Source organism: Lemur catta, chromosome 2 (assembly GCF_020740605.2).
Source record: "Lemur catta isolate mLemCat1 chromosome 2, mLemCat1.pri, whole genome shotgun sequence".
Taxonomy (NCBI): Eukaryota; Metazoa; Chordata; class Mammalia; order Primates; family Lemuridae; genus Lemur; species Lemur catta.
This window is the reverse complement of record NC_059129.1, coordinates 3,724,380-3,740,461: the sequence shown is the minus strand read 5'-3', so window position 1 is coordinate 3,740,461 and position 16,082 is coordinate 3,724,380. Positions and strand designations below refer to the sequence as shown.

The 16,082-nt window shown below is 52.9% G+C and overlaps 1 protein-coding gene and 1 long non-coding RNA gene across 2 annotated transcripts in view; one reads left to right on the top strand and one right to left on the bottom strand.

Moving 5' to 3' along the window:
• The window catches only part of SEC14L5 (SEC14 like lipid binding 5), a 32,935-nt gene extending 17,810 nt beyond the window's left edge, over positions 1 to 15,125 (bottom strand). The window contains exon 1 of the mRNA XM_045542533.1: positions 15,063 to 15,125. Within this exon, the coding sequence (XP_045398489.1) occupies positions 15,063 to 15,125 (63 nt within the window). The remainder of the gene's footprint in view (positions 1 to 15,062) is intronic.
• Positions 9,037 to 10,464, top strand: LOC123632349. The gene is made up of 2 exons (XR_006733339.1): positions 9,037 to 9,087; positions 10,195 to 10,464. It is a non-coding gene; the product is annotated as an uncharacterized LOC123632349 (long non-coding RNA).
• Positions 15,126 to 16,082: the final 957 nt, after the last annotated feature.

Here is a 16,082-nt window from a genome sequence, read left to right as displayed (position 1 = left end):
CACACAAAACAGACCAAAGACCTAAATAGAAAAGTTAAAACTATAAAACTCTTAGAAGAAAACATAGCAGCAAATCTTTATGAACTGGGATCAGACAATGGTTTCTTACTTATGACACCAACACCACAAACAACGAAAGAAAAAATAAACTGGATATCATCAAAATTGAAAACTTTTGTGCTTCAAAAGATATCAGCAAGAAAGTGAAAAGGTAACCCAGATAATGGGAGAAAAAATTTGCAAATTATACATACATTTGTATGTATAAAATGGAAGGCTTGTATCTAGAATATATGAAGAACTATTAGAATTCAATAATAAAGAGAGAACCCAATTTAAAAATGGGCAGAGGATCTGAATAGACATTGCTCCAAGAAAAATATACCAATAGCTAAAAAGCAAGTGAAAAGATGCTCAATATCATTAGTCGCTAGGGAAATGCAAATCAAAACCACAATGAGATACCACTTCGCACGTACTAGGATGACTATAATAACAAAGACAGATAATAGCAGGAAACTGGAACCCCCAGACCCTAACGCAAGAATGTAAAATGGTACAACCACTTTGGAAAATAGTTTGGCAGTTCTTCAAATTGTTAAATCTAAAGTTACCATATGATCCAGCAATTCCACTGCCAAGTATACACCCAAGAGACATGAAAACATAGATCCACCCAAAAACCTGTACACAGATGTTTACAGCAACAGTATTCATAATAGCCAAAAAGTAGAAATAACCCACATGTCCATCAATTGAGTGGATAAATAAATTGTGGTCTATCCCTACAACAGAATATTATTCAGCCTTAAAAAGGAACAAGTGCTACCCCATGCTACGACACAGATAATAAACCTTAAAAACATTGTGCTAAGTGAAAGAAACCAGACACAAAAGACCTCATGTTGTATGATTCCATCCACTTACATGAAGTGTCCAGAATAGGCAAATACAGAGCGACAGAAAGTAGATTAGTGGTTGCCAGGGGCTGGGGATGGGAGGAGCAGGTGGCATGAGGGTGGCATAAGGGCTAAAGGGTACAGAGCTTGTCTTTGGGGTAATGAGAATATTCTAAAACTGATTGTGGTGAGGGTTGCACAGTGCTGTGAATGTACTGAAAGCCAATGAACTGTATACTTTTATTTTATTTTATTTTATATTTTTTTATTTTTTGAGACACAGTTTTGCTCTGTCACCCCAGGCTAAAGTGCAGTGCTGTCATCGTAGCTCACAGCAACCCCAAACTCCTGGGCTCAAGTGATCTTGCCGCCTCAGCCTCCTGAGTAGCTGGGACTATAGGTGTATGCCACCATGGTGGGCTAATATTTTTTATTTTTAGTAGAGACAGGGTTCTCACTCTTGCTCAGGCTGGTCTCGAACTCCTGACCTCGAGCGATCCACCCGCCTCGGCCTCCCAGAGCGCTAGGATTACAGGCGTGAGCCACCGCGCCCAGCCAATATTTTAAATGTCTATGTACGTATAATAATATTCCCAGTATGCTCCGTGAGCCACAGCAAGTCTCACCCTGCCTGACAGCACAGACTCCAAGCCCCAGCTGGGTGCCAGTCCCAGCTCCACCACTTATGGGCTGGGTGACCTCGGGCAGGTTACTTAACCTCTCAGTGCCCTGCTGCACAGGGCAGTGATGAGAACTGAGCAAACTGATGTGGCTGCAGGACAAGGGACACTGGACTATCTCCTCTGCAGCATCACGGTCTCACGCAGTGCACCGTGGTGAGCTCAGGCGGCTGTTAAGTCAGGCTCCGCGACCCTGTGCCCTTCAAAGGGGAGGCGCCTCGGCCCAATGCAGCGTCCCAGGCCTGGAGGGCTCCCTGTGCCTTGCGGTCCTTGGAGCCACTTCAGCCAGCGTCGGGCTGTGTGCTGGGGATGTGTCCTTCTGTGGGGGCAGGGGGTCCTCCCAGGCCAGGTGCAGGGCGGGGTGAAGGTAGCTGAGAAGTCCCCAAGCCCAGGACTGCACTCGGGGAGGGCAAGAGTCTGTGCTCAGTTCTAGAAGCGCCAGGGTCAGCGCTGGGTGGGGGCGTATCCCGGCATCTGTCTTGACCTTCTTCGTTATTCCAGCGGGGTCTGCGCCTAGCGCCTGTCACAGCCCATGTGCCCCGGAATTGGGATCTTCGCAAGCTCCAAAAATAGTGCCTAGTGCTGGCATCTGAGGACAGACACCTCCTCCCCTTCCCTCCCGGCTCCTGGGAAGAGAGGTAGGGGGAGGGGAGCCAAGGAAGAAATGGAAAAAGGCCCAGGTGCCCTTGTCGTCACCCCAGGCTGTGCCAGGCCAGCCAGCCCCTCCTCCACCAGGGTCGGGAGGACAGAGCTGCCTCCTGCCATGGTTTGGAGTTGGTCGCTTGGACAAAACACAGCAGCATTAGGATGGGGACCCCCATTAGCGCCCCCCATGCTCCATGGGGCTCCCAGGGTCTGGGGGGGAGAGCTGGCAAGGGAGGCCCCTGAAACTGCGTGCACCCTGCGTGTCTCAGGCCACCCTGGCCCCTCTTTCGAAGGGTGGTGTTTCCCCACCGAGGAGGGCCTGGTCGGAAGCTCAGCTCCACCTCCCGCCGGCAAGTCCCTCGCCCGCCGCTCCCCGCCTGGAAAACGGGCCTCTGTCTCTCACACGCGTGTCTCTCTGGTGTCTCACAGAGAGCACAGTGAGAGACCAGGATGTTTACACTCCAGGCGACAGGACTGAAATGGCGGCATGGCACACGCACATTTGCCGGGACCGGAAGCTCCCTCCTGGCCCTGTCTGAGCCTGAGCGCGTATCCCACGCGGGAGAGAGCCCAGGACAAGGACGTGGTGCGGGCCCCACCTCCGTGGAGGGCTGAGGGATGCGGGCGTGGAAGGAGAGGTGTGCACGTTTCAGACATGGCCAGCCTCAGGCCCAGCCTCTGCCGCTTTCTAAATGGGTGTCCTTGGGCAGGTCACTTGCCCTCTCTGAGCCTCTGTTTGGTCATCTGTAAAATGGGGTGGCAGTGAGGATGTTGCCAGACGGAGTCTCCAAGCGGTTAGCACTGCCTGTCTCGACAGCGTTCCACCCAGCTGTGTGCTTCCTCTCACTTAGTCCCCTGGGTGGTGTCCTCATTCGACAAATGACGAGCCCAGAGCCCAGAGAGGCTCAGTAAGTTACCCAAGGTCACACAGCATGGAGGGGTGAGCCTGGATTTGGATCCTAGCTGGGCCCCGCCCCTGCTCGCTCCGGGAGCCCCAGCTCAGCAGCTGGGCTTGTTCTCATGAGCGGCTCAGAAACAGAGCTGGCATTGTCCCCAGGGCAGTGCAGTCACATTGTCTCCTTTTTCCACCCTCAGTCCTTTAACTCCTGCCAGGCAGCGGCCACACCACCCCTGACCCTCTCCCCTTCCTCCTGACTGTTCAGCCTCCAGTTCCCTGGATGAAATGCATTGTGGGAGGGATGTGCTCAGAACACACCTGATGTCCAGAATAAAGCCCACGCTCCTCACTGTGGCCTCCAGGCCCAGGCCCTTGTGATCCGCCCCACCAGCCCAGCCCCCCAGCCCCGTCGGCCTGCTCCAGCCACAGGGCCTTTGCACTTGCTGTTCCTGGTGCTTGGACTGCTAATCAATTCTCCTGACAGTGAAGGGTGCAGGAGGCAGCAGTCACTGGGGCTTCCTGGAGCCGTAGGACCTAGACTGGGACTAAGGAGATGCTTGAGCTTCAGGGCCTCGTCCCCGCTGGTCCCTCTTCCTGGGACACCCTCCCCCCCCTGCTCTGCATGACGGACGGCCCTGTTCTCCACCCTGTAGCCCGTCCATTTCCTTGGCAGCGCCTATCATACCTGGTGACCACAGACCTGCTCGCACGTGGTGTGCGCCAGGCCTGGCCCGTGAAGGAGGACCACGTGCCCTCCCCAAGCACAACCTCACACCTGCTCCCAGCTCCCGTCCTCGGCACACCCTAGGGGCCAAGAAAGACACGCCCACCAAGGAAGAAGGAAATAATATACACTTGCTGTGGCCCAGACAGCCCCGAGACAGGTGTCAGGGAGGGCATGACAGGGCCAGGGCTCCCCAGACTCACTTCCTGTCCTAACAAACCTCTGTCAGGACAGCCCCGTCTGGAGCCCCCAGATAGCAGGCATAGGGAGGGGCCGGTCAGCTTGGGCGTAACTTGCCCTGACTGCACTGCCCTCTCACAGTGACCAGGGGCTGCTCCAACGACGGAGCCTCCCGTACTGGGGGGACCCCGGAGCTCACATATTGGGGGACTCTGGTATTGGGGGGCCCCAGAGCTCAGGCTCCGTCTCGAAGGTGTCCATCCCAGAGCCAGTTGTCCATGACCCAGAGGTGCCGGTGAGCACCAGTGGAGGCGTCGGGACAGTTTTCAGCTGCCAAGGCCTCATCACCGTTGTGGTGAGAGTGACAGCCACGCACACACCGGGCTCGCCGTGTCCCGTGCCCTGTTCCAAGCTCTCTGCGTTACAGCCTCTGCCGCCACAAGAAAGGGGTAGTACGTACCCTCCCCGAGTGACAGATGGAGAAACCGGAGATCAGAGAGGTTAAGTCACTCACCCCGTCACACAGCTATGAGGAGCCAAGCGAGGATGTGACCCCCTGGCGGTCAGACCGTGGGGTTTGGACATCGTGTTGCTCTGGAACCAAACGGTGCCCTGATCGCTGGAGGACAGCCCTGCAGCCATGTCCTCCCCACACGGCTGGGACGCCCGGCTCGCACACTCAGCTCAGGCTCAGCCCAGCACGGACCCTGCTCTGCCCGTGCTCCGCGGACAGTCCCCGTGTGGTTGAAAACGCGTCTGTCTCCCCAGCTCAACTGAAGCACCTCAAGGGCCCAGGCTTTGCCCCTTCCTGCATCTGGCTCAGAGAAGCCACTTCCTAAATGCCGGCCAAGCCGAGACGGACTTCACCTAGAAGGGAATAGGGAGCCCCGGAAGGTTGTTGAGCACCTCCCTCCCCTGGCGGGGCCGATGTGAGGCCTTCGCAGTCCTCGGCCACACCTACAACAGTCACATCAAACATGTAAAGGCGCATCCACTTCCTGTGTTTTACATGCACACGACCTCATCAGAGCTGAGGTCCTGACGACAGCCCGACATCAAGGCTGCGTTTGGTGGACATTTAATTCAACCTTTGTTCGTCTTAAGTCTGCAGGTTTCCTTTTGTATTCTGGAGCTACTGCATTATTTTCTCTCCCTGTCAGTCACTGCTGTGACCCTTGGGAAGCTCTGGCCCCAGCGCCCTGCCCTGGGGGAGGCCCCGGCGGAGGTTCTCAGGCCACACAGGCTCCGGCCGCTGGCGGTGGCACCGTGCCGGGTCTTACAGAATCAAACGGCTCGTAGGACCCTCCCTGTGTTGCAAACCAGCTCACACTGGTTTTGTCTCTGCCTAGGAGCCCCTGCTGCTGGCTCCTGTCCCCACAGTGGGCCACGAATGAGGCCTGAGCCTCTGCCTGCTAAACAAACACACAGTCCGGCCTTGTCAGGGACACACGGCTGCAGGAGGATTTGGTTACAGCCCTTCTGCCAGGCAGCGGAGAGGACATCCAAGCCCAGCCACTCAGAAAAGGGGCTGGTCCAAGGCCCAGGACACACGCCTGCCGGGGCGGGGACCAGCTGGCTGCCTCCTGCGGGGTCCCCATCCTGCAAAATCCACACTGGCACATTTAGCATGTGGAGATGGGAGATTAGACCCCCACCCAGACTTGCCCACCTCCAGGCCAGGTGACCTTGGGCATGACACGTCCCCTAAAGCAGAATAATCACAGAACCTCCCAAGCAGCGCTCAGCTGCGCCTGTTTCCTTCCCTCGTGCGTCAGGACTGATGAAGTAGGGTCACCGGCCCCTGACACACACATACCCCCAGGGCTTTGCAAAATGCTTAGCACGTATTTGACACTCGGTAGACATTTACATGATGAAAGCATGAGTGGCAGCCTAGCACAGCCACTAAGAGCATGGGGGCCGAGTGCGGTGGCCCATGCCTGTAATCCCAGCACTTTGAGAGGTGGAGGAAGGAGATTCGCTTGAGGCCAGGAGTTCAAGACCAGCCTGAGCAACATAGCAAGACCCTGTCTCTATCAAAAAAAAAAAAAAACAAAAGTATTAGCCAGGAGTGGTGGTGTGGGCCTGTAGTCCCAGCTACTTGGGAGGCTGAGGCCAGAGGATCACTTGAGCCCAGGCAATGGGGGTTGCAGTGAGCTATGATGACGTCCCTGCACTCTAGCCTGGGTGACAGACTGAGACTCTGTCTCAAAAAGAAAAAAGAAAAGAAAAAGAAAAAGAAAAAGAGCATGGGCTCTGGGACCTGGGTTCGAATCTCTGCTCTGCCTCTCACCAGCTGTGTGGCCTTGAGCAAGTCATCAAGCTGTCAGTCACTCATTTGTAAAAAGGGGAACAAGAAAGGTAGCGCTCACTGCGTAGTCAGAGGAAAAAAGGAGTCCATTTTGGAAAATGCTTAGAGCAGTGCCTGGCACATGGTTCATTCTCCATAAACATTTGTTAAATAAATTTAAATTTTAAAAACGAATGAGATTCTACAAAGTACAGAAAAGCTATTTCTGCTGATCACTTGACAGCGGATCCCTCCTCCCTCCCTCCCTCCTTCCTTCTGGCTCCTCCTCATCCAAATGCAAAGGAAGCTGGAACACGCGGCTCTTACCCCAAAACTTCCACCAGGAGTGCAGAGGGAATGTCGAAGCCGCACCAGTGTGTTCCAGCCTCTTGTGCCACCTTCCCTGTGCTGCAGGCTGCATTCGGGGCAGCCACGGCACAGGGGCCCCCTCCCCATCCCACTCCCCGGGAGCCTTCCTTGTCAACCCCCTGCCCTCTGCCTTGCAAGCCGGGGAGACTGCAGGACGGATGACATATCAATCCTCACCTCCCCCAGCTTTTTAAAAATTGAAATATAATTCCCATATCGTGGAATTCACCCTTTTAAAGTATACAATTTAATGTTTTATTTACTACATTCACAAAGTTACAACCATCACCACTATCTGATTCCAGAACATCTTCTTCACTTTCAGAAGAAAACTTGTACCCTCAGAAGTCACCCCCTCTTCCCCTCCTCCCCGCACCCAGCCCTAGAGGACCACTCATCTACATTCTGTCTCTAAGGATTTCTCTTTTCTGGATATTTCATAGAGATGGGATCACACCAGACATGGTCTCTTGTGCCTGGCTTCTGTCCCTCAGCACGCTGTTTCGAGGTCCGTGCATGTTGCAGCCTGTGTCAGTGCTGTGCTCCTTTGGCTGAATACGGTGCCGTTGGGGACACCCCCGCACGCTTTGGAGGTGCTCCACCAGAGCTTGCTAAGTGAGTCATCAGACGCCCCGATGGCAGCAGTGTCATCCCAGCTGACGAAGGGAAGCGGGCATGGTACAACCAGCGTGACATTATTCCGGAAGCCCTTTGAGATGACTGACGGCTGCAGACAATCTGCAAACGCAGCTACACCCAGATGGCCTGGAGCCGAGAACCCGCTGCTATTCTCGGCAAAGCCAGCTCGGAGTCACCAGAGGTGGAGACACAGGGTCAGAAGAGCCTCTGCGGCCAGGGCACCTGGACCCGGCGAGAGGGCAGGGCCGGTGTGGGGGCAGCAGCGACAGAGCACAGGGTCAGACCCCACCTCTGCCACTTGTCAGCTGGGTGACCTCGACCCAACCTCCCTGAGGCTCAGTTTCCCCAGAAAGAAGAGGAGGATGATGGTGATGACACCTGCTTCACAGCGTGGCTGCAAAGGTTAAAGGGCGTGCATGCGTACGGCAGTAGCACAGTGCCGAATACCACACCGTCCATTTTCTTAACAGACGAGAGTAAATCAGCAGGGATTCGAACAGATATTTGCACATGAATGTAAATGGCAGCACTAGTCACAACAGCCAAAGGGAGGACACGACACACACGTCCATCAACCGGTGGGTGGAAAAACAAAAGGTTTTCTATCCATGCGATGGAACATTACAGAGCGGTAGAAAGGACTGGAGCACTGACACACGCCACAGCACGGACGAACCGTACAAACACTGTGTGAGTAAAAGAGGCGAGTCACAGAAGGACGAGTAGAGTATGATTCTTCTTATACGTGGTCCCTAGAGTGGTCAAGTGTATATATAGAGAGAAAGTGGAACAGAGGTTACCAGGGGCTGGGGGGCGGGGGCTGGTGTTTCGTGGGTACAGAGTTTCCGTTGGGGGTGAAGAAGGTGGAGATGGGTGGTGGTGACGGTTGCACAACAAGGTGGACGTACTTAATGCCCCTGAACTGTGCGCTGAAGGTGGTTAAAACGATAAATTTTAGTGCATTAAAGAAAATAGAGTCCAGCATCTCCCAGAAGGTCTAAGGCCCTATCAGGAGCATTTGCCATGATTTGGGGTAGGATGTTATGTCCGTGTCTGTTTGTTTGTAGTTTCATCGTGGCTGTCACTATGCCTTTTGTTCACCACTGAATTCCCTGGTGCCTTGTGCCACACCTGGGACATTGCAGACATTCAGCTGCTATTTGTTGAATGAAGGAAGGAAGGAGGGAATGAGTGAATGGCCAGGTGCCAGGGAAATGAAACAGGAAAAGGGAACCATCTTCATATGTAGCCCTGGAAGAGTAGCCAAGGAGGTGCGGGTCTCCCCAGTGTCAGGGTGGGCGGGCCTACGTCTACACCCACGGGGAGTGTTGGCAGGTGCATGGTTCAAAGAGTACCTTGTGGCTGTCTTCAGAGAGCTAAGTTCTGGAAGGTGCTTACTGGGCAGGTGAATACATGCCTGAGGAACCCCCCCTCAGTTGTCACGATGGGGTTTGTCACGGGGGTGGCCAGCGAGCCAGCCATGAACCAGATGGGGAACAATAGCTTTGCCTGCTGTTAGCAGGTCCCCGTCCTGTGGCTGCAGCAGGAGGTGAAGTTAGCCGGAGCCCAGTGACTCGTTCCTGCTTCTGCACGATGGGACGTCCCTTTGGCCGAGAAGCCTCCTGCACTCAGGGACGCGCCACCAGAGCGCTTGGCCTCTCGGGCACTGGGAGAACACGCCAGCCCACGCCCCCGTCTGCACACGGCCCGCTGTGGAATCTCGCCCACATGTCGGGAGCAGGGCCCAGGACTTCCAGGGTCAGGTAGGTGGTGTTCCCGAGGGTTCAGGGAGGGCAGCCCGGAGCGGCTCGACATTTACGTGCTATGTCAGGAACTTGCTCAGAGGGGAAACGCTATTTCAGATTTTCCAAGTGTCTCAGGCATGCCCCCAGACCTCCGGCACCTCTGCCTCCTGGCTGCTCGCCCGACTTCCTGGCTGGAAACCCTCCTTCCGTCCCGTTTCCAACCTCGAATCTGGGCATGTCACTCCTTCCCTCGGCAACTCTCAGCCTGGCTGACTTAAACGACCCTCAGGTGGCCTCCAGCGGGCCTTCTCTGTGTTCCCACAATGCCCTGCTCTTCCCCCGTTACCAATGGCTCTGCAAGGCGTTTGCCACACCACACACTCTGGGGGCTGTGTGAGGGCGGGAGCCACATCAAGAGAACCAGATGAACAAGACAGACACAGCCCTGCCTTCCTGGGCCTCCCCCGATGAAAAGACCCATTTAAATAAGTAAACAAGCAAATTAATAGAATAATGATGCATTTCAAAAAGTGCCAGGAATCAACTCGTTTGCAGCCCCTGCACCTAGCACAGCACTTGGCACACAGTAGAAACTCAGATATTTGGGGAATGCGTACGCACATGCGTGCACGAATTAGTGCACGCAGAAAACAACGACTGAGGGCCTGAGTGTATCTCAGGGCATCCCGAAATCGGAACATCACCTTGCTGGGCAATGGATCCCTCTGTTCTCCCAGCCCAAATCAGAGACACATTCAAGGTAGAAAACGTTGCTTCCCTTAATCTGTTAGCAACCGGATCAGATGACAGGGCTCCAGGGAACTAATTTAAACTTATTTAAATAAGGCCTCTGCTGCTTTATTAAAACTGCGTCCATAACAACGCTTCCAACTGTAACTGCTTTTGGCCTGGGCCACGAGGATTCGCCTTCACTGGCTGCTCCTTATTAACAATCCATTTGCTAAATTACAAGCTGTTTGTCAATACAACGAGGCCAAGCCTTTAAATAATTTAACACTTAATTGCTGGACGCCAGAACCTCACCTCCATAGCCCTCCCTCCGCATGAAAAGCCTATTGATCGGGAAATTCTACTCCCAGCCACCTTCCTTCCTTACATTTGCAGGATCCGAGAGCACGTGAAGCCACAGGGCTTTTGCGTCCCACAGGGAGACCCGGGCAGTGGTTGGACAAGAGGGGACCAGGTTGTTCCTGAAGCCACGGTATCCACTGCCGCTGCACAGATGTTTATGGAACGTCAGAGCCAGAATCCGGAGGGTCTGGCTGTGAGCTCGGGCTGTGGGGTCAGATTCCCTAAGTTCGAATCCCAGCTCTGCCATTTACTGAGTGTGTGGGCTGAAGTGTGTCCCCTAAAATAAATACGTTGCAGTCCTCACCCCGGGTACCTGGGAGTGTGACCTTATTTGGAGACAGGGTCTTTACAAAGGTGATCAGGTTAAAAGGAGGTCATTGGAGTGTCCTTATACAACTGGTGCCTTATAAAAGGGGAATTTGGACACAGAACGCCATGTGAAGACTGGAGTTACGGTGCCACAGTCAAGGAAACACCAGGAGCTTGGAGAGAGGCCTGGGGCAGACCCTCCCCTGAGCCTTCAGAGGGAGCGTGGCCCCGACGACACCTTGATGGCAAGTAAGGCAATAAATTCCTGTTGTCCTAAGCCACCAGTTTATGGCACTCTGTTACAGCAGCCGTAGCAAACTAACACACCAAGGAGGGTCTTCTTAGCCTTGCTAAGCCTCAGTTTCCTCTTTCGCTACAGTAACAGACCTGCCTCTGAGCCGGCCTGAAAGGCTGGACGCACGTGGTGTTTAATAATCGGCATCCTCTGCCCTCCAGGGTCTGGGGTCGGGCTGTGCTCCCCTTCCCAGGGTCCTGAGGGGCACAGGCGTCCCGGACAACATCCTGATGGGGACTGCACCAACGGGACCACTCGCTCGGCCCAGACGCCACCCCAGCAGCTTCACATCCTCAACCCGGCTCTGAGAGACGGCCCAGCTTGGGGCTGGGAATGTAAATTCTGGAGCCAAACTTGCTGCCCACAGAACTCCTCCCCTGGGTGGTTATGCGAGTACGGGAGTCAGCGCTTAAACGGGCTCCGAACAGCATCTGGAGCTTAGCAAGTGCTATGTACGAGTTTGTTAAACAAAATTGAAACGAGAATCTGCTTAACCCCATCGAATAACCACCACTCTTCATTCACGGCAGAGAATATGTTCACCCAAAAACTTGTGCAGAAATGTTTACAGCAGCATTATTCATAATAGCCCCAAATTGAAAACAACTTACGTGTCCATCGGCTGATAAATGAATAAATAAAATGTGATATGTTCATACACAATGAAATATTATTTGGCCCTAAAAAGGAATGAAGTGCCTATATACACTACAACATGGATGAACCTTGAAAACACACGCTCGTGGGTGTGCGCTCGCCCCAAACTCGCTGAGACGTGCGGCTCGTTACATGTCCCTTGCACCTCCATAAAGGGGTTTCTAGAAAACGTGTAGTAGTGACAGAAGCCAGACACTAAAGGCCACAAACTGTATGAGTCCATCTATGTGAAACTTCCAGAACAGGTAAAGCCATAGGAACAGAGAGCAGGTTAGTGGTTGCCTGGGGTGGGGGGCAGGTCAGGGGAACACAGTGAGATTAGGGGGTCATGGCTAAAGGATATGACATGGGGTTTCTCTGGAGTGATAAAAATGTTCTGAACTTGACTGTGGCGATGGTTGCACAACTCTGTAACTATATTAGAATAAAACCCATTGACTGGTATCCTTTCAATAGACGAAGTATATGATAAGCCAGTTATATCTCAGAAAAGCAATCACCCCTCCAACCTTGGAGACGGCCACCGAAGCTGCCTGAATAATCTTAGTTGTTTCTCTGTTTACCAAGGCGATACAAGCGCGATTATGGAATCAAACGATACAGAATGCTGTCGAGAAAGAGGAAAGCAAAGATGCCCTGGAATCCCACCCTTCAGAAGCAGAATTCACATGAAGGGATTTGGAGAGAGATGCCCATTCATTCAATTAGATAAATTTTTTTAAGTGGAAAATTAATTTAAAAAAAAATTTTTTTAAGTTGGGTCTAAAAAGGTTGCCTCAAAGTGCTATTTTATAATCAATCCCACAAGCCCAATTTCAGCCATTTGTGTCATTGCTGGTGGACTTTTGAAGACGCAAGGGGCACACTGACTCTCAAGTCGGTTTTGTTAAACAGAAAAACCAAAAGGCCAGCTCCTCCGGTCACTCGGATGCAGCGAGAATAGCTAGTTCATCCGAAACTTCCCCGGCATCTGACCCAAACTGAGGGCAAGTGTTTAGCTGAGAAACAAAGAGGACGTTAAATACAGAAAACCCCTTTTGTGCCTACACAGCGCACAAGTGATGTTGAGTTATGCAGCTATTTTGGGGACAATAATGTTTTGTAAACAGTCAGCAAAGTAGCTTTGTCTGTGGCCATGTGGCTTGGGACCATTTCACACACAAGGACTGTATGGAAGATAAGATGACACGGTCATGGCAGTCCCTTTGAAAAATATGAATGACTTAAATTAACAGATAAATATTTGAAAGTCTTTTTTTTTTTTAACTCCACCCACAAGCACTGTTAACAGCTAAGGCAGCAAACAAGCCTGCCTTCCTTTACAGAATGCGAAGGTTACAAAATGCATTTGACACACCCCAATAACGGCAATGGGAGTAAGCTACCAGTTCTATTCATGTAGCCACGTAGCCCTAGGTACTACATTAGTGGGCACGGTTTTTTTTTGGGAGGGGTGGGGGTTGAGAGTTTTTGTTTGTTTGTTTTGAGACAGAGTCTCACTCTGTGGCCCTGGGTAGAATGCAGTGGCAGCTAATTTTTCTGTTTTTAATAGAGATGGGGTTTCACTCTTGCTCAAGCTGGTCTCGAACCCCTGAGCCCAAGCAATCCTCCTGCCTCGGCCTCTCAAAGTGCTAGCATTACAGGTGTGAGCCACTGTGCCCAGCCTGAGCATGTTTTATTTTAAAGTGCAATAATTGCAAATATTTTTGAGAACCCTAAACCTGCTAAATTAAGTTGACATTTATTAAGCCCATGCAATAGTTGGTTTACCATTCTATAGTTATGTGTCTCAGCTTCATGGCAGAGAACCAGGGGTTCCTAGGCTGTTCCAGAAGAGTGGGAACAGCTTCTCTCTTCTACAGAATGAATGAACAAGCCCTTGAGTCTTAGAATATGTGAGCTGCCAGGAGGCTTAGATGTAGGATGATTATTTATATTTATCTACCACTTATTGTCTGCTTGGCATGGACACACACACACACACACAAAATCACTTTTAATCCTCATAACAACCTTATGAACTACATATAATGATCCTCATTTAACAAATAAGGAAACTGAGGCTCAGAGAAGTTCAGCAACTTTCCAAAGACACACAGCCAGAGCACGGCAGAGCAGCAGCAGGGACCCAGGGCTTCTGACTCCGTGGCCCTGGATCTTTTCATCACCCCATGGTGTCCCACCCCCCTTACAGAGAAGTCAAGTCACACAGCCACAGACAAAACCGTAACAGTTACAGCTAGACCTCACTGAACACCTAATCTGCTTTACATATATTGATTCATTTAATCCACAGCACGACATCAGGATTTTAGAAACCAGGTGACTTTCATTTTAGAGATGGGAGTGGAGGCATACAGAGGTAAAACGACTTGCCCCAAAGTCACCCAATTGTGGAGCTCAGAACAACCCAGACTGACTCCTGCCTCTCTGTTCTCCTGGGATCATCTGCACATAACAGCATAACGTGTAAGGATGACTTCAGTGATGCTTTTTAACCCTTCATGCGACTACAAACACATATGTGTGTGGATTCATAGAAGACAGGACAGGACACATGCATGCAGAGCCACCAACGGATATGCAAGTCCTTAGGTAGAAGGCTGGGGTTAAGCAGCCGGGGTGGGGCGGGGAGGATGGGGTGAATTCTGGTGTGTGTTATGCCACTATGTGGCATAACAACAGGGACAGCTGCATTTTGTGAGCACCTACTGTGTGCCCAGCACACAGCCAGGGGCACCATGAATTATCTCATTTACTCCCCACCTCAACCCCACAGCATTGCCCTGCCACGACGGAAGCTCAGACAGCCAGAGTGATGGAGCCGAGCTGGGACCCCACATCTGTCTAGCTCCAGCACCTGCATAGACCACGGATCCAGGAGGCCAAGAACCTGGGGGCCAACGCTAGCGCAAACTGACTTTCTGCATAACCTAAGTCTGCCACATAGCTACTCTGAGCACCCAGGCCCCCTACCACTGACCCCCTCTCTCCTCCTGGTCTCAGCTTCCTTGAAGGGCAGGGAAGGGGGGTCTGTGAGCAGAAGGAGGGCCCTGGGAGGTTGCAGTTAAAATCAAGCCTCTGGAGTCCCCTCTGCATAATCTGAGCCCGACTCCACCTCTTCCCAGCTACAGAACTTGGTGTCATTTCTCCACCTTTCCAAGCCTCAGTTTAGTGGAGGAGAAATGGGAATAATGACAGCTATTGAAGGGAACGTCATACGTAAGGACTTAGCACTATAAATATTCAATGAGTGGCTGCTGTCATTGTCATCGTCATCATATTTACCATGATTATTATGATCATTACACAAAATGACAGCAGTAGGGTGGCCCCGATCTTTGTTTTCTGTCAAGACAGTCTCATGTGGGAGGAGAGGCAAACTTCAACAAGGAGAAGAAAGGAAAACCTTGTGTTTTGGTCACTGGGCAGGGGCTCCAGAGGTTCTGGAGGAAGGTGGGAGGAGATGGCTGGGCCGAGGTGTCCCTGGTTAGACGTCTGACCCACGAGGTCAGCCGAGTAGCTCAAAAGCTCCTTCTGATTTGGAGGTCTGAGGGGATTCCTCGTCCTCCTGTTATAGCTGACCTCCTGAGTCCCTCCAACTGTCACATGAGGGGCCCAAGAATCAGGGGTCACTCACCGCCATGACCAGCTCAAATGGGTACTTGTAGACACGAACAGGAGATTGGTACTTCTGCACCATGTTCACACCGGAGCACCAACGGAAGTCACCAGGCAGGGGTGAGCACAGAGCCTGGGTGAGGGGCGACTGGTGACATGGCAGCTCCCTTCACATGAGGCAGGGACACTGCCCACCACTGGGAAGGGTAGGCCCAGCCCCCCCCCCCACATCTCCCCAGCCCTCTAAGTGAGAAGGCCAAGATGATCCCCAAATTACTCCGGTCAGGCCCCAGACACCTGTCCTACCCCAGACCATGCTCACTCTCCCAAGAACAGTCAGCTCCCCAAATTTTCCTCCATCCCCATCCCTTCACACTGAAGGCCCCAGAAGTCTCTCTGCCACCCTCACAAACACACACACATTTGCAATTCCTACACTCCCACTACTCCCTTCGCGCATGCACCCACAGCTTGCCACGAGTCCTGACCAGTAGTCTCCCCAAGTATCCCTGCACCTGCCCTCCCACTTTCCTCCAAGACACCCTGACATACACACACAGCCTCCACCAAATTTCACAGGCACTGTCTCTGTCACACACACGCGCACATGCAGGCTCCCCTCCCACATGGGACCTCCCTTGCACACGCCCACAACTTTGCACACGCACCCAGCTCCGGGGAGCACACACCTGCCCATCTCCACACACACACGGTTCCCCCGGTGCGCACAGACGTTCACACATGCACACACGGCCATGCGCACATGCACATACACGCACGTACACACACATAAAGGCACTCACACACGCATGCACGCACCGGTCCCCGCAGCCCCGCTCACCCTCGCCCTCGGGAAGCCTCCGGGGTTGCAGCCTGGGAGCCCCGCTCTGAGTACCCAACCAGCTTGGGAGCTGAGCTCGTCGCCTGGCCGGGAGCGCAGAGCCTGGGGTGGGGCCCGATCGCCGCGGCTCAGCCCGGGGAGTCCCGCCCTGCACTCCCCGGCCAGCCGGGGAGGATCTGGAGGGGCGGGGGCGAGACC